Source organism: Chiloscyllium plagiosum, chromosome 10 (assembly GCF_004010195.1).
Source record: "Chiloscyllium plagiosum isolate BGI_BamShark_2017 chromosome 10, ASM401019v2, whole genome shotgun sequence".
Taxonomy (NCBI): domain Eukaryota; kingdom Metazoa; phylum Chordata; class Chondrichthyes; order Orectolobiformes; family Hemiscylliidae; genus Chiloscyllium; species Chiloscyllium plagiosum.
This window is the reverse complement of record NC_057719.1, coordinates 46,264,694-46,282,832: the sequence shown is the minus strand read 5'-3', so window position 1 is coordinate 46,282,832 and position 18,139 is coordinate 46,264,694. Positions and strand designations below refer to the sequence as shown.

The 18,139-nt window shown below is 38.3% G+C and overlaps 1 protein-coding gene across 3 annotated transcripts in view; it reads left to right on the top strand.

Annotated features, from left to right (window-relative positions):
- ddhd1b (DDHD domain containing 1b) overlaps window positions 1–12,335 on the top strand; it is a 76,120-nt gene extending 63,785 nt beyond the window's left edge. For all 3 annotated transcript variants that reach the window (XM_043697674.1, XM_043697672.1, XM_043697675.1), the window contains 3 exons: window positions 10,047–10,223; window positions 10,962–11,016; window positions 11,102–12,335. In XM_043697674.1, the coding sequence (XP_043553609.1) occupies window positions 10,047–10,223; window positions 10,962–11,016; window positions 11,102–11,306 (437 nt within the window). In that variant the 3' untranslated portion in view covers window positions 11,307–12,335. The remainder of the gene's footprint in view (window positions 1–10,046; window positions 10,224–10,961; window positions 11,017–11,101) is intronic.
- The last annotated feature ends 5,804 nt before the right edge of the window (window positions 12,336–18,139 follow it).

Here is an 18,139-nt window from a genome sequence, read left to right as displayed (position 1 = left end):
CTGATTTACCTATGACTAACTTTCCACCATAAGGTCAAAAGTAAGGATACTTAATATTCAGCATGATCCGTCAAAATCCGATCCATAAATAAAATCACCTAGCCTTAGGCTGCTATATGGCGGCTAAAAGTTGTGCCTCATGTGCCAGGCAATGACATCTCCAACAACAGAAAGTCTATCCATTGCCCCTTGACATTCAATGATATTGCCATTGCTAAATTCCCCACTATCAACATCTTGAGGTTTAGCATTGACCAGAAGCTCAACTCGACCATCCATATATAAACACTGGCTACAAGAGCAGATCAGAAGCTAGGAATTCTGCAGTAATTAACTCCATGTTTCCAAATGTCTTGATGGCACAAATCTGGAATATGGTAGAATGTCCTCCAGTTGTCTGGATAGTGCAGCTCCAACACCACAGGGCTCAACACTTTCCAGGACAAAACAACCCACATTATTGATATCCAACTGATTCCTTCAACCTACAGATTGTGCCATTGACCAAATGCAGTGTAGCAACTTGCCAAACACTTTGGCAGTGCCTTACAAACTTCACCTTTACCATCTCGAGGAACAGTCATAGCAGATGTATAAAATATCACTGCCTGTAAGTTGTCTTCCAATCTAACACTACATTCTGCATTCCATTCTCTTACCCCGATATATACTCTTATAGGGTATGATTTGTCTGCTGTGCACCAAAACAGAACTTTTCTTGTACATGATACCACAGTATTAAATCAAATTTTAAAAAAAAGCTACACCCCATCCTGACTGCTGCTCCTTCACTGTCACAGGATTAAAATCCTGTAACTCCTTTTATTCCTAATAATATTGTGGATACACCCAAACCCCTTGGACTGCAGCAGTTCCAGGAGACAGCTCACCACTACCTCAAAGGGAATTAAGGGGAGCGAATAAATGTTGACCTGGCCAATGATACCTACATCCTATGAATGAATTTTTAAAATGGCACTTTAGACACTGCGCTTGTTGAGAAAATTCATTTATGAATTATGCAACAAGGCCTTTCCTGTAGGTCGTCACCACAATCCGAATTCCGGCTGAATGATTAAATTTTTTTACTATATCTAGTTATCTCTAAAATGGTCAAAATCTCAGCATTGTAAGTGTCAATGGATGTTCCTCCAAGCTAACCTTTACTTCCGAGTCTCAATTAACCTCTAGGCACTATCATGGGAGTAAATTTCAATTTTAAGGAATTGCAGGATTCTTAAAACTACAGGGAAATCATTAGTGTGAAAATGTGGAAATAGTGCTCCATTTAATTATGAAAGTTGTTTCAGTTGTTATAGTTTTTATACCCTCAAAAGTACAATTGGTTTCTGATGAGCAACTGTGACTCCACGGACAGCTTTTTTGCCCAAGTTAGTTCAGATCCCACTCCAGAAATTTGAGGACAAAAAATCCAAGCTAACATTCTAATGCAGGACTAAGTAATGCTGTACTGTTGAAAGTGCTGCCTTCTAGATGAGTTCATACGAAACCCCATCAGTGCTCTCAGATGGGCATTCAAAATTCCTGTGGGGTAAAGAGCAGGGTGTAATGGCTAATATTTACCCTTTAGTAAGCATCCTAAAAATATTATCCAATCATTATCTCATCAGATTTTATAATAGCTCACTGTGCCCCAATTAACTGCTGCATTGCTGACATTGTGTCAGTCATTACATTTATTATAACCAAGTTAGGAGGATTAAATCTTCTCTTTTAACCCCCTTGATTGGCCTCAACGTATATTTTTAATTATTCTCAGCATACAGCTATGCCACACTTGAATTAAAACATAGTTGGCTGGTTCAAGAGTGCAGATGACAATTACAAGGTTTTCTTCAGTGGAAGAAAGTGGAATTTTATTTGTTGACGTCGAGAATAATAATAAAGCACAATATCAGAGACCCTCAGACACAGGTATAATGTTTCAAAAGGGGACGGTGTCTTGTACGAAAATGAAGATCAGGAATATGCACTTTGAAATGTCCCTAGAGTCCTCCAGATGTTAGGTTTAATCAGAGACCACTGTTTTAATTGATGACTTGTATCCTCATCATAATGATATTTGTAATTATATTTGCATTATCGTAAATGGGTGTTTTTCTGATTTGTTCTATCACAGGCACTGTCTTTTGAGAGGCATGGAGAGACAGCATACCTTCTGTTCCATGCCTGCTATTACAAATCCATTTCCTTTCTCTCTGCTCTTCCCAAAAGCAGCTGTTTGAAATATAATTAATTTGTATATTCCTGTGTCTGCCTTCTGTTTCTCACAAGGTGGATTATCTGCAGACGAATCTTTCAATAATACAAAAATCCAACGGGAGATGCAGATCTAAGCAACTGGTTTCAGTCAGTTTAGTATTTTAATTTCAGTTTTGACTCTCTCTTGTTTACTGATTGTATCATGAGCTTGGCTCAGCCTGGTCAGGTGATCACTGGATCGCTGAGGTTAAAAATCACACAACAAGTTATATTCCAACAGTTTTATTTGGAAGCACTATCTTTCGGAGCACTGCTTCATGTAGATGTGCAGCAGGGCCATAAGACAGAATTTATAGCAAAAGATTGCAGTATCATGCATCTGAAAATATATATTGAACAAACTTAGATTGTTGTTAAGTCTTTCATCTTTTGGAATGGGTTGCAGGTTTCGCTTCATTAGTATGTAAATCCCAGAACTACTATTAAGTCACATTCTTGAGATAACTTAAGGTTTTATTTAAAAAAGGTGGCACCTCAGCTCAGCAAATGCATTAAAGGTGTGAGGTTAGAGTCTGTATCCCAATCTTGAGTCAGACTGGTTCTATTTCCAAAGTGAAATTTATAAAATATTACATGGATTGACTGCCTGCAGGTTGTGCATGTTTTGAGCAAAATAGAATGAATCTACAAATATAATTCCGCAAATACAAATTCACCCCATAGACTTGTGTCTGCGCGTGCATAAGAAAGAGAGTGTGTGTGTGTGTGTGCACGTGAGAGTGAGTGTGTTTGCAAGTTTGGTAAACTGGGTGTGTGTGTGATGGAGTATCAGCCTGTGAAGGGGTGTGCGTGTGTATGACAGAGGGTCTGTAAGAGTGTGAGAATATGTAAGATTGTGTGTATGTGTGCTTGTGTATGTGTTAGAGAGTGTATAGTGTAGTGGGGTCACCTGTAGTGTGACATGAACCCAAGGTCCCGGTTGAGGCCATTTTCATCGGTTCTGAACTTCGTTATCAGCCTCTGCTTGGCCACTTTGCATTGTTGCCTATCCCAAAGTTCGCCTTGGAGGATGGTCACCTGAAGATCCGAGGCCAAATGTCCCAGACTGCTCAAGTGTTCCCTGACTGGGAGTGAATGCCACAGTCTGGTGATTGTTGCACAGTGTCCATTCATCTGTTGTGGTCGAGTCTGCTTGGTCTCACCAATGTACCATGCCTCGGCATCCTTGTCTGCAGCATACGAGATAGACAACATTGGCCGAGTCACATGAGTACCTGCTGCATAAATAGTGAATCATGTCCCCATGTGTAATGGTGGTATCCGTGTCGGCACTCTGACACATCTTGCAGTGGTTGCTATGACAGGGTTGTACAGTGTTGTGGTCAATGTTGTCCTGAAGGCTGGGCAGTGTGCTGTGAACAATGGTCTGTTTAAGGTTTGGCGGTTGTTTAAAGGCGAGAAGTGGAGGCATAGGGAAGATTTTGGCGAGGTGCTCATCCTCATTGATAATGTATTGTAGGCCGGGAAGAACATGGCGCAGTTTTTTGGCTCTTGGGAAATACTGGACAACAAAGGGTACCCTATCGGTTGCAACCCATGTCTGTTTCCTGAGGATGTCATTACGGTTTCTAGCTGTGGCATGTCAGATCGGGCAATCAGTGAGTTGAGCATTGTACCGTGTCTTATGAGGGCATCCTTGAAACCAGGTGTCCATAATGTTCCTTCTCATTTGAACAGATCATGTGTATGCGTAGGGGATGGTTGTTTTAATGTTTATAGTGGAAGCTAGAGAAGTGTAGCATTGTGAAGTTATCTGTGGGTTTGCGGTGGAGTGTGGTGCTGAGGTGTCCAACCTTGGTGGAGGTGCATATGCCAAAGAATGAGGGATACTAAAGAGTAGTCCATGGTAAGTCTGATGGTGGGATGAAATTCGTTGATAACATTGTGTAATTGTTTCAGTGACTCCTCACAATGGGTCCAAAGGAAGAAAATGCTATCAGTATATCTGGTATATAGTGTTGGTTGGAGATTCTGCGCAGCTAAGAAGCCTTATTCAAACTTGTGCATGAAAATGTTGGCATATTGGGGTGCAGATTTGGTCCCCAAGGCTGTTCCATGTGTCTGGATGAAGAACTGGTTGTCAAAGGTGGCCAAGTAATATTTTGTAAATTCCACTTTGGGAGTAAAGCCAGTCTGACTCAAGAGTGGGATACAGACAGACTCTAACCTCACACCTTTAGTTCATTGACTGAGCTGAGATGTCACTTTTTTTTTAATAAAGCCTCGAGTCATCTTGAATGTGATTTAAAAGAAGTTCTGGGATTTAATTATTAATGAACTGAAACCTGCAACCCATTCTAAAAGGTGGAAGACTTAACAGCAATCTAGGTATGTTCAATATATCATTTCAGTTGCATGACATCGTAATCTTTTGCTGTAAATTCTGTCTTATAGTCCTACTCCACAACTACTTGATGAAGGTGCAGCACTCCAAAAGCTAGTGCTTACAAATAAATGTATTGGACTATAACCTGGTGCTTTGGTTTTTAACTTTGTCCACCTCAGTCCAACACCGGCTCCTCCACATCATGGATCTCTGAAGTCAGTGTTTTCCTTTCCAACAATCATGACACTCATTCAAAAAGGGACAATCATGACACTCATTCAAAAGCTCTTAATTGGTTTAAGACATCCTAAAGTAATGAAAAGTCAATATAAAGTAAATCTTAATTGCAAAACAAGCAGTGTTTCTTGGAAGTTGCTACAATTAATACAGTCAGCCTTCTGTACACTAGGTGGCTCTTTGAGATCAATTATACTGTGAACAACACTGGCAAAAATATTCCGTTGGTAGATAACATTGCTTGAATGAAAACACCAAGTCTGTAACACTCTTTCCAGACTTATGACAGAGTTTGTGGAATTAAAATATATTGAATTTGAACACAGAGGAAAAGCTGTCATGGACAACAATCCATTCCCCCTCTTTCTCTGAAACCCCTTTCATCAACTTCATTGAGTGAACTCAGAGTAAGCACATCACTACAAGAAAAGGGTTTTAAAAGAGGAAGTCTGTCTCCAGCCAGATTCAGGAAAAACTCCAGTACCAATAGCTTAAGTAAAAAGATTTTGGCTGCAGACCAAAATTTGAATAATCTGTGATTTTTATTGTATATTTAACTGTTATTGGTGTTACGACATGGGCTAAATCCTTCTGCTAATTAAACAAAATACACAGGAAAACTCACTTCGCCTCAGAAGCAGTGAAAGTATGAGTGACAGAGAACTACCCCAAATTTCACTATTTAAAGAAAAAAAATAACAATTTTATTCTTTAACTCCAAAAGTGAACATTAAACAATAACTATTCACAACCCTAATCCTCCTCTCTCTTTCAAAAAAAATATCTACCTCCCACTCTATGACAATATGCTGATGCAATAAAGCCCCTATTAAATTTACAGCAAATCAATTTTCTAAACCAGCCAGTTGTGTCAATCCTCCTCTAGATCTCCCTGGATTGTCTTCAGTCTTCTGCCACACAGATATTTCATGTAAAGAAAAGGAACCATTTAGAGAGCAGTCATTCGATGGCAGAAGCTGCTGTTTTTCTGGCTAACTGTCCAAAATGCCTGCTTTTTATACACCAAAACATCAGATCGTCTCATTGGTTCAAAAACATCACCTTTGCTTTCACAAGTTCAGTTTTCTTTAAGTTTATCACCAGTTTTGCTTCTCTTAATCATTCAAAGAGCTCTGTCAACTGTACCGTGTGATCTTTCTGGGATTCACTAGAGTCATCATCAAGATAGACTGCACAGTTTGTTAACCCAGTCACAACTCTGTTCGAGTCTTTGCAATGTGGTGGGTGCGTTCTTCATTCCAAAGGGCATCACTTGGAATTGATGTAGCCCATTTGAGGTTACAAACATAGAAATTTCTTTCGCTTTCTCTGATTAAGGTACCTGCAAAAAATCATGCAGTCAGTCCAACTTTGATATAACTGGCTTGTCCAAATTTCTCTATACAGTCCTCTAATCTTGGTATTGGGTATAGCCCAGTTTTCTTAGACGTTGATCTTCCAGTAGTCCACACAAAGTCGTTGAGTCCCGTCAGATTTGGGAACTAACCACTTGCTCTGACTTGGTTCAATAATATCTTCTTTGAGCATCACCTCCATTTCCTTCTGGACCTGTCTGGCTTTGAAAGGATTCTGTCGGTGTGTTGTTTTGTCAGAACGGCATTCCGTATGTCTACCTCATGCACAATAGCATTAATCCTTCCCATTTTGTTCCTGCATATGCCCTTATACTGCTGCAAGAAACCTTTAACCTGCATTCTTTGTTCCTGAGACAGTTCACTAACCTTTCCCACTCCTCAAGGACTTCCTCATTGTTTAACATATTTTGAGGCACATCAAAATCCCCATCATCTGGATTTGATTCCTCACTCTGTGGAGCAGTAACAAACACCTGTTTCTCAAGTTCCTTCTCCCTATTATAATAGGATTTCAACATGTTTACATGACGTACCCAATACCGTTTCTTTTCTACCCGGCATCTTTTGATAGGGCCCACTAAATTTGGATTTGAAGGGATCTCCTACCACTGGTAACAATACTAATGTTATCCCCATGGGAAAACATCTGAATCTCAAAGATTTTATCTGCCACCTGTTTCATTCTATACTGTGCCCTCTTTAGGAGCTGTTTAGCTAACTCTCACCTACTCAATTTAATTTATCCCTCACCTCCAATACGTAATCCAAGTGTGAAGTCTCTGACTTTGGTTCTCACAATTTCTCTTTAATTAATTTCAAAGGCCCTCTCACTTCATGTCTGTATACTAACTCAAAGGGAGTAAACTGAATAGATTCATTTGGGGCATCTCTAATGGCAAACATTACAAATGAGATACCTTTCTCTCAATCATTCAGGTAATCCTGACAGTATGCCCTCAACATGGTCTTGAGGGTCTGATGCCACCTTTTTAAAGCTCCCTGGGATTCAGGATGATATGCACTTGATTTAAAGTGCTGTATACCTAAGCTATCTAGCTCTTCCTTAAACAGCTGAGCAGTAAGTTTAACCCCTTAGTCTGACTGAATCTCTTTGGATAACCCATACCACATGAAGAAAGCTATTAACTCCTCTCCCACCCTTTTTAACTTAATACTCCATAATGGAATTTCCTGCGGAAATCTGGTAGGCACATCCAATATGGTAAGGAAGTACTGGTTCCCACTTTCAGTTTTCAGGAGGGGACCTACACAATCAACCATTACCAGGTGAAACGTTTTTCAAATGTAGGAATTAGCAACAAAGGTGCAGGTTTTATTACTGCCTGTGGCTTACCTACCATTTGGCATGTATGACACCTACAGCAAATGTTAACCACATCCTTCTGCATTCCAGGCTAATAGAAATGTTTTTGTATCTTAGCCTGAGTCTTCCGTCACCTAGGTGACCTCCTACAGGTAGTCCATGTGCTACTCATAACACCTCCTGTCTGTATGCTACCAGATTGTATGGCAACACAATCTGGTGCACTTCTGCCCATTTCTCCCCTGCACTAACCTGCCATGCTCTCCATTTTTGTCTTAGGATTCTGTCTTTGAGATGATAACCCTCAGGAATATTCTCCACCTCCTTTTCTGAGCACGCATCATAAATATATATTTTATTGTCTCATCGTTCTGTTGCAAGTCTATTAGCCTTTCAGGACTAAACACTTCTGCCTGACCCTCTTCAGGTTTTTCCTGCACCATTATGTCAAACAGGATGTCTGCTAACTGAACCTCAACTATTTTAGTTTTTGCTTTGTGTTATGACTTATGATAATGGGATCTTATTCCTACACAGTCTGGGAAAATACCAGGGTATTTTGCTTTGAACTCCTCAGTTCCCTATCTTTCTTCGGCTTCTCTACAACCAGGGCTGTCACTCCCACCTTAGACCCTGCTAAATCGTTCCCAAGAACAAACTGGATTACTGGAACTGACACTGTCAATCACTCCCACTGTTACTTCCCTGTCTTGAGTTGACACTCCCACTTGATCTTACATAGGGGTACTCTAAATTTCTGTCCATCTACCCCACAAGTTACCACTCTTTCGGGTAACAGATCAGAAAGAGTGCAAATACTTTCATCTGTTACTTTTAGAGACTGGTTAGATCCTGTATTTTTCAAAATTAGAACTTCTTTCCCTTCTCCCCCTGTTCTTTGAGTAAACTTTACCTGCAGACACACATTCTTTATAGAGATCAGTCACTAACTCCGTACCCTGCCCTTGCTTAGGCTATACACTCCCCTGCAGCTCCTTGACTTTTCTTGGGGATTCCTTTATAGTAGAAATGCCTGAGGCCTTCCTTTTTAACCTGTGGTAAATAATCACCAGTGTTCTCTACTTTGTTTTGTAGTGTAGGATCTCCCCTTCTCCCAACTTCTATCTCTCTCGGGATAAATTATTGCCGGAAGCTAAACTTTGTCCTTTGCACCAATGTATATTCATCTGCCATCTCTGCTGCTCTTCTCACTTCTTGAACTTTCTGTTCATCCACATGAATTCTTATCATCTCTGGAAGTGAGTTTTTAAACTCCAGCAGAATAATCTCTCTTGGAGCCTCATAGGTCTTATCTATTTTTGAGGCCCGCACCCATTTATCAAAATGACTGTTTAATTCTTTCAAACTCAACTTGCAGCTTTTCCACTTTCACTCTGTCTCAAAGGTACAGTACACACCTTCAACTTCATAACACATAGTTAAAGCTTAAAATGATACTGAGTAGACTTTATATTTTTTCAGGTTTGGAAGAGGTGTGTACATTATTTTTGGACATGTAGTTGGACATGTTTGCACATTTTAAACCTGTTGTTCATAATGTTTGCAGCCTTGGTTGAGTAAGTTTATTGCAATAAAACTAATTCTTTATTATCTAACTTAAGGAATTTGCCTGACTGGTTTATGATACTGAGCTATATACAGTTTAGTCTTTATAATTAGCAATGTCACCTCCCCTTTAAATTCAAACATTGTTGTGGCCACTGGAAGAGTGGAACAGGGAAAGGTATCAGTCCACTTATCCTCACTTGGTCATAAGTAATAAAAGGAACAGTAGAATGATCTTAGTCCAGAGAATGACATTGTTCATTCTGAGGCACTCTGTGTGGAGAGGAATCTCTGCAACATATCCTAGTGAGAATATTAAGGATTTTGGAATGCTTTTCTTTGCAACTTTACCCTTAAATAATTCTACTTGACAATAAATAGGAGGAGAAAGAGGAAGGGGCCAAGAACAACAGGATCGCCAAGCTAAAAACGAGCAACAGTTGGCCAAATAATCCTTAAGAATATCTTCCCCTTTTTTCCAAAAAGGAAAAATACATTCATGTACTGATAATTCACTGAAGACACTTATCAAATTACTTTCTCAAATTACCCAGAAACAATATCTATATGCACGCCTCTGCCACCATAATGACTTTGCCCATTGCTTTTGGCTGCACTGTTTCCCTTTGGAGTCAGGTAATGCTTTTCTGCCTTCCATGCTGTTCATACCTTTTACATTTGTAATACGATTTGTTATGGTGAGGTGACTGTTGATCTCATGTTGTTTCAAATTTGAAGCCTTTTCAATGTGAAATTCCAAACCATGCCCTGAGTCTGATAACTCAATATTTTACAGACAGCTTTATTTTTGATCATATCAGTATGCATAGTTTCTTAAGGTCAGTCAAAGCTTGCCTGTGGGGTTTTACATATCTTTGACAAGGTATGGCATTTTCCTAAGTTTACTTATTTCTCAGTTTTGCATTCATTTTAGGAGCTGCACACATTGGAAAAGGTATTGGTGGAATATTGTTTGCGAGATTCACACGTTCTTCTTCAATCAGTGAGGAATACAAGGATGAACCAGTTGTAGAAGACAGGAGAACAACTGAAGCTCAGTATAGTCCAAGGTTGTTGTCACGCAATAATTCTGGTCTTTTGTATGGTGCAGGTTAGTATATGCAAGTCTTAATTTTAGAATTTGGCATTTTCAAATACTTTGCCTGTTGACACTTTGTACTGTATTTGATGAAATGAACTAATATATTTGCTACATTTCTTTTCTAAAAACTTGATAATTTTCAAGGATTCCCAAGAAATATTTTGAAATATTGGCCTTCTGCTTCTGGCATTTCAACATTTGATGCTGGAATATAATGGGCATGAGCCAATGGCTATAACAGTATTCTCCAAATCTAATTGAATGAGCTCCTCCAATAAATGGAGGGTGAGCCTTGGGTCCTTCACTACCTTTAAGGAACCAGACCTGCAAAGAATCGCCCATAATTTTGGGTAATACAATGTGCTTTAAGATCTAAAGTTTTTAAAAATAGAGGCACGATTAATATCCTTTTCAGTTTACTTCAATCTGCTGGTTGACAGTTGCCTGAATGTGCTTAAAGAGGAAGGTTTCGCAATTTACCTAATGGTAAAATTGGCATAAGGTCAATGTAACATTGGCTGAGGCCATTGTCTCTTCTGACTCCCAGTGAACTGAGCAGTTCAGCCAGCTCAGAGTCAGCAGTGCAATCTTTAATCGTAGTCTTTATCGTATTGATTTTAACCCCCTCTGCGCAGAAATATATAATTGAGACCTAGCTGTGCATGCAATGTACAACTTACGTATGCATAATTTAATTATTGTTTGCATTCTGAAGCATTGGCAATAATTTTTATTTTTCTCTGTTAGTGGAGTTAGAGCATCGCCTTGATTTTGAACTGCGGGAGGGCCTTGTGGAAAGCAGGTATTGGTCTGCAGTAACATCACACACTTCTTATTGGTCATCTCTAGACGTCGCTCTTTTCCTCCTATCATTTTTGTACACACAGAGACCACCTGTTGGTGTCGACCAATCAGAAGACATCAGATTTCCAGGAGAATCTCCACACAAGTGACGAACTGTATAGAGACTGTTGTTACTCCTGCTTAAAGTGCAATGAAAACAAAGGGAATCGCAGCTTTGTTTGTGTTTTTTATTTATTTTCTAAAATCCACAATGAATATTGGAAGTACGAGCAACCTATTTCTAAATAAAGTACTCAGATTAGAGTCAAACCTGTTCTTTTCCTACTCTTTAACAAGTTGTCATTATTCACTGTATAATAAATATGTAAAATACTTCTTTACAATTATGGCAAACTAAGGTTAATACTAACATTGAGGCTGGAGCTTATAATGTTATAAACTTTAATTTTTATTTATGTTTCAAATGTGCAAACCATATCCAGATACTAATAATGTTTTGTACTAGTATAACCTCCTAAGAATGTTGACATGAAGTTTGCACTTTATATCTCCAGTGATATCTTACAGCTAGTCAGTGTGGCTAACAATGAACTGTTTACACATTTGAAGTATAAAAAAAGAAGTTTGGTGCTTATACTTATGTTAATACAAAGTTTTTCACTTTTTTGTTGATTTGTGTATTTTTTTAAATTTTGCCACAACTGTTTTGCTTCACTGTGCTGTTGTATAGTGCAGGGTTTAGATCAGTGTGGTGCTGGAAAAGTGCAGCAGATCAGGCAGCATCCACGGCTCCTCAGATGCTGCCTGACCTGCTGTGTTTTTCCAGCACCATGCTGATCTAAACTCTGGTTTCCAGTATCTGCGGTCCTCACTTTTGCCTATTATATAGTGCAGAAGACATTGCAATGTCATTCTCTTAGTGCTTTGCATTTTTTTTGTCAATAAAAGCCCTGGTGGTTTTATAACACCAAGTGGTTGATGCCGTGTAATTTCAGATGTCGCTGCTGAAACGTTTTTATCTCAACCATTTAATGCTGAAACCATTTAAACCAGGCTGAGGTCATTTTCAGACCTTCCTTCGTAATACTTTTCAACATTCAAGCCCTCTTCCACTTCTCCAAATTTCAAGGCGTAATTCTCAAAACATTGTAATTTAACAATTTTTTGTCTGGTAATCGGGCATTTTCAGAAAACTCCCCAAGTATCTTAATTTTTATACTACCAAATGATTAAACACTTCAATATTTTATTTTTTTTTTCACATTTGCCATGATTATTTGACAAATGAAAGGAATAAATTATCTGCTGAGCTCAAAATTATTCTCTGATAACCGGTTCATTTTTAATTTAAAATCTTTTAATCTGGCTGGTTTGATTCAAAATGTACATCAGGTCTTTCTGGTGAGCGTATTATTTGCTGCCTTTGATCTATCCACAGCCACAGATCAGATTTCAAACAATCTCCAAATAAGATAAAGCATAGAATCTTTTGTAAATAATCTCAAGAAATACTCTGAATTGATGCATTGTTTTTCTACACATGAATTAAGAAACCACAAAATGAAACTGAAGAAAATTATGCATCCAAGTTGAGTCTGCAACACTATCATTTTAGACAATTTAAGCATTTCACAAATAGAAAATGGGGAAAAATGGATGATAGCCATTGAAGTGGCCACTGGTCTTTTGCTCTCTGTAATTCTAAATGGCAATACTTCTGGCGCATGTGTGCATGGAGGCTGGTAATACTTCCAAGAAGATTAATCATTGTTTGAGAACTGCAAATCCTAAAATTAAGTGGTTTCAAACTAGCTTTGTTACTTTGGAAAGCTGCTCACCATGTTTCTAAAACCTAATTGTAAAACCTTGTTACCTATAATTAATGTAGGAATCTCCCAACTTGGTGCTTCTAGTAACTATAATGGATGAGTGAGCTTTGTATATATGATGTCCAAACACTTGATTATGGGCTATATTCAGAATTGTTTGTCATTGGTCTGGTTGAAGAGGTCAGAAATACAAGTTGCCTGTTTGACTCAAATCAGAAAAAGTCGAAGCCATTGGTGTCTTAAGGAATCTTTCAGTCACCTTGTTTAGTCCTTAATGCGTCTTCGACTCCAAACATAGCTAAGATGATTGCTGCTGGTATCCACAATCCTTGACTTTGTAATGATTCTATAGCCATTCCAATTGTAACTTTTGTTACTTCTCATTTTAGATTTTATTTTTGCACAGTATATTCCAGTGCATTAAAAGTTTTTGTTTCAGTCTAAGTCCATGCAAAGATCCTTTCCTGGCCTCCCCTCCTAGGTCCCTACTTTCTGTCTCTAGACAACGTTATCCAAAGAGTGTTGTCTTTTCACATTGTGCTCAGTGAGAGGTTTGGGCCAACTCCCAACTTTGGAAGCCCAGCTCTGCCCATACCCACCATATTTTGTCTCCTTGAGGAAGTGATTGCCAAAGAGATCTGAGTAACAGCAATAGAAAAGATGTTTGACATCTTAAGGTAAATTGCATTTCTAGGCCATACGGCATGTTTATATACAAATTTGTTTTGCATTGGCAAAGATTAAAATGTTGAGATAAACATACTTATATTAGTATTGAGAGGTTTCATTTCCTTCCCTTGATGGAAGGTATTCAGGTCCATACAAGAGACCATTTTCTGCAGCTTCAGCACTTTAGAGAAATGTTTTAATTCTTTCAGCTCAGCTTTACTAGTTAGGAACAAGCTTTTACTTTGAAAACTTCCTGGTAAAGTCAAAGGCAGACCTCACCCACAGCACTGTGACCTCCAGCATGGATAGAGCAAGGAGGCAGGTCCGTAATTCATCCCAGCCAAATTGGGGACCAAATCCTGTGCTGTTGGCACCAGTCACATTGGCTTCCCAACCAAATGACTCTTTAATGTGTCTAAGTTGTTGTGATAATCTGCACTTTCACCTACATGTTTTCCTCTGACCTATGAATAGTAATTGTAGAGGCTGCAACTTTCCTTTCCATCACATTGCTGGCAACGCATATCTCTTGCTCCTATTTCCTGCCATTGGCATACATTGTGAAGATTAACAAGCTGATACTCTACCTGTTTGGTCATGTTATGAGCACACCTTCTTTGGCCACCTAATTCTGGAGTGAGCTTGGACCTGGAACTTTAGGCTCAGCAGGAACATTACCCATTCTGCCACAATCCCTTGTCAGATTTTAATTATTGTTGGAGATTAATTATAAAAAGTGTAATATTGTAACTTGTTCTTTCTGTATCTTTCACTCCTCTTAATTCCATCTTGTTGCTTTCAGTACATAATTTGGTTTGGGGTTAAATGTTTACCTCCTTAGTCTTGTAGATATTGATGAGAACATCAACCTGTTCAGAAATGTTATTACACACCTCTGGAGCAGATCGGACTTGAACTTGGACCTCTTGGCTCAAAGGTAGGGACATTGAGAACCCCTAATATTTACCCCTTTGGTTCAGATTGTGCATTTTATTAATAATCTTCAATTTAATTGTTTAAGGAAATGCATTATTGCTTGACCAATTCATAAAATTCTAAGATTCCCTGTAGAGGGACTGTGCCAGATAGCTCTGGAATCACTGCAGGTTCCAGTCCGAAATGCCATTGAACCTATTCAGGTATGTGCTGGTGTCTCACCATGAATAGCAAATTCAAGCCAAAGGTTTGTTTTTTTTCCCTGTAAGAGATAAGATGGCCGTGAACATTTTCAGTAAAGCACACATCTGCATTAAACATTCAACGCATTTGCTACAAACTCTGGTAGCAGTAGTGCCCGTACAAAACATACTTCAAGCTCCTTTGATTGCACCTTCCACATCTGTGATCTCTACCACCTAGAAGGATAAGGATAGTGAATATGTGCGAAACACCACCACTTGCGAGTTCCCCAGCAAGCCACTCACTCGGCCCTAACTACATTGTCACTCCTTCATTGGTGCTGGAGCAAACTCCTGGTACTCCATCCTTACAAATAGGACGAATATCAGACAAACTGCAGCCATTGAAGAAAGTGGCTCTCAACCACCTCAAGGCCAAGTAGAAATAAGTAAATTCTGGCCTTGTCAGTGAAAGAATATGTTTTAAACCCTGACCAGTAAAATCAATATCCTCAATGCCACTAAATGTTTTGATGGGTTGAGGTTCTGTCAAGATTTGACCCACCCAATTATGATCTATTCATCCGGCAGGAAATTTCATGATGCCTTCAGTCTTTCAAGAAACCTTTGTTTCTCAAAATCTGTATTATAAATATTACCAGAAGAGGGGGATGTTTCCTCCAACGTCAGAATGAATAAATACAGTATGCTAACAATTAGAGTAAAGCATTTATTTATGATATAAAGTATTACAAAAGTAAAAACATTCTTTTATTGAAAACTCCAATTTAATGTTTGAGGTGAGCTAGATATAACTTTAGAAAATGAGTTCTGCACACCAAAATAAAACAGTTTCTTCAGTGAAAATCATAAACCAGAATAGTGGATTATCATCTTTGAGTCCGTTGAAAATTTAATCTTAAATGATCCAACTCCATTCACTCACTGGATGTAAATCATTGAAATGTACACAACAGCTGGAAATTAGCAATGTTCAAAATAAAGTACTTAACATTAAAAGGCATATACCTATACATATCTGATGTGTGAAATGTTTTTGAAGCAATATTTTGTTTTTTTTGGGAAGTTTTTATTAGAAATATAATTAATGTGATTATTCATTTCATTGAGATTCATTGCCGTATTGAAAATTCTGTCTGGTTGCCAACTCATGAGCTTGAGAATGAAATCATGAAGTCCGTGAAAGCTGCCAAGTAGAACAATCGATCCCACACTCTATCCTCTCAGTTCAGAATGGGCTAATTCCTTCCTGTATGAGATTAAACTTCATTTTCAGTTTTTCACAGAAGCACATTGTTAACTATATAGCTGAAGAATTGAATAACAACAGAAATAATTTCTATTTGAACTTTATTATTGTCTTCAGAATTCCACTCAGAATTCAAGAGGCTAACATTTCTGAATTATATGAATTGATGTATGATTTCAAATGTACACTTTTGAAAAGCAATCATCCTAAAAAATTGGAGGAAAATATATTATTAGAGATTCAACTCCCGCTCAAAGTTTGCCTTTGACATTTTAATAATCACAACATGGGATTTAATTTTAATCTGGTCATTTTGTTTATTGCTGAATAATTTTTTGTAACTTTGGACTACTTTGGAATTTTTGGTACGTATAAGTTTGGCAGAAAAGGGGTATAGTGATTATTGATATCAAGCGGTTTTATTACTGTAATATAACACTTTTTAGTGTGGGAGATATGATTATTTGTATATTTCAATTAACAGGATGATTTATTAATATAAACCTACAAGTTTAAAACCAGGGTGGACCATTAAACTCTTCTAGCCTGCTCAGCCATTAAATAAGATCAATGCTGACCTGATTGTAGCTTCTACTTTCATATCTAATTGCTAAACTTCTTGATTTCATTGTCAGTTAAGACAGTTAACTCATATTAAATGATCCAACCTTCACTAGTCTCTGGGGAAGAGGTCCCACTGACTAACAATTCTTAAGGGCATTTCTGTCTTAAATGGCAGACCACTTATATTTAAACTGTATTCCCTAGTCCTAGTCTATTCCAAATAGCGACACATCCACCTTGTTCAGTTCCCTCAGGAGCTTGCATATTTCAATAAGATCACCACTCGTTCTTCTAAACTCCGATTGGTACAAGCTCAATCTGCCTCATCTTTCCTCATAAGAGAATCTTTCATGTCAGGAATCCACTGAGTAAATCTTTTCTGCACTGTTTCAAATGCAATTTCATATTTTAAATGAAAACAAAATTGTACATATTACACCAGATTTTGTTTCATCATATCTGTTAACAACTGTAGCAAAACATTCTCCTTTCAATCAATAACATTGCATTTGCCCTTCCTAATTATTTGCTGTACATGCAGACTAACTCTAATCCCTTTATCAGGGCACTCAGCTCCCTATATACCAGAGTTCTGTAGTCTCTCTTCATTTAAATAATATACAGCTTTCCTATTGCTCCTGAAGAGTGGACAAGTTCATATTTTCCAACCTTGTACTCCATCTGTCAACGTTTTTGCCCACTCAAGCTCTCCGTGTACATTTCAGAGTCCTTATGGCCTCCCCATAATTCAATCTCCTACCTATCATTGTGTCATCAGAAAATTTAGCAACTGTACATTTGGTCCCTTCATCCAAGTCATTAAATATACTGATTGTAAATAGTTGAGACACAACACTGAACTCACCTAAAGCTTTTTGGAAATCCCTGTATATCATATCTACAGGTTCCATTTTATCAATGTTGTGTTGCCTCCTCAAAGAATTGCACTAAAGCGTTCCAACAAGATTTTCCTTTCACAAAATTGTTAACTCATTGGACGTAGGAGCAGATGTTGGCCATTCAGCACTTCGAGCCAGCTCCACCATTCAACCTCTCTGGAGACTTGTTTAATTATGGTCTCATTCCATTTTCTTGTCTGCCACCATAATCCTCACTCGTGCCTATCAAAAAAAAAGGAACTCTGCCTTGACTAAATTCAATAACAGCCTTCAGTGCTTTCGAGGGAAGAAAATTCCTCAAACTGACAAGCCTCCAGAGAGAAGAAAAATCTCATCTCTCTGTTAGAAGGTAGATCTATTATTTTTAAACTGATACCCCTCGTTCTAGATTCCCACCCGCCGGTAAACAGCCTCCGGCTGTTGTCTTATCGAGGCCATTTAGGATGCTCAATGTTTCAATAGGATTTCCTAAAACTTTAAACTCTAATCAATATATGCCCCTTTTTTTTCCAACATGAATTCATAGGATAAGCTGTTCATCCCACGAAATAAGTCAAAGAAACCCTCTGATCTCTGCATAACACAATTATATCCTTTTTCAAATAAGAAGACTGAAACTACTCAGTACTCCAGATGTGATCTCATCATGCCCCTATCCAGCTGCAGCAACATTTTCCATACTTTTATGTTCCATTCGCTTCGCAGTAAACACCAACATTCCATTTGCCTTTCAAATTAGTTGCATGATTCTGCCAAATTGCATTAAGATTTT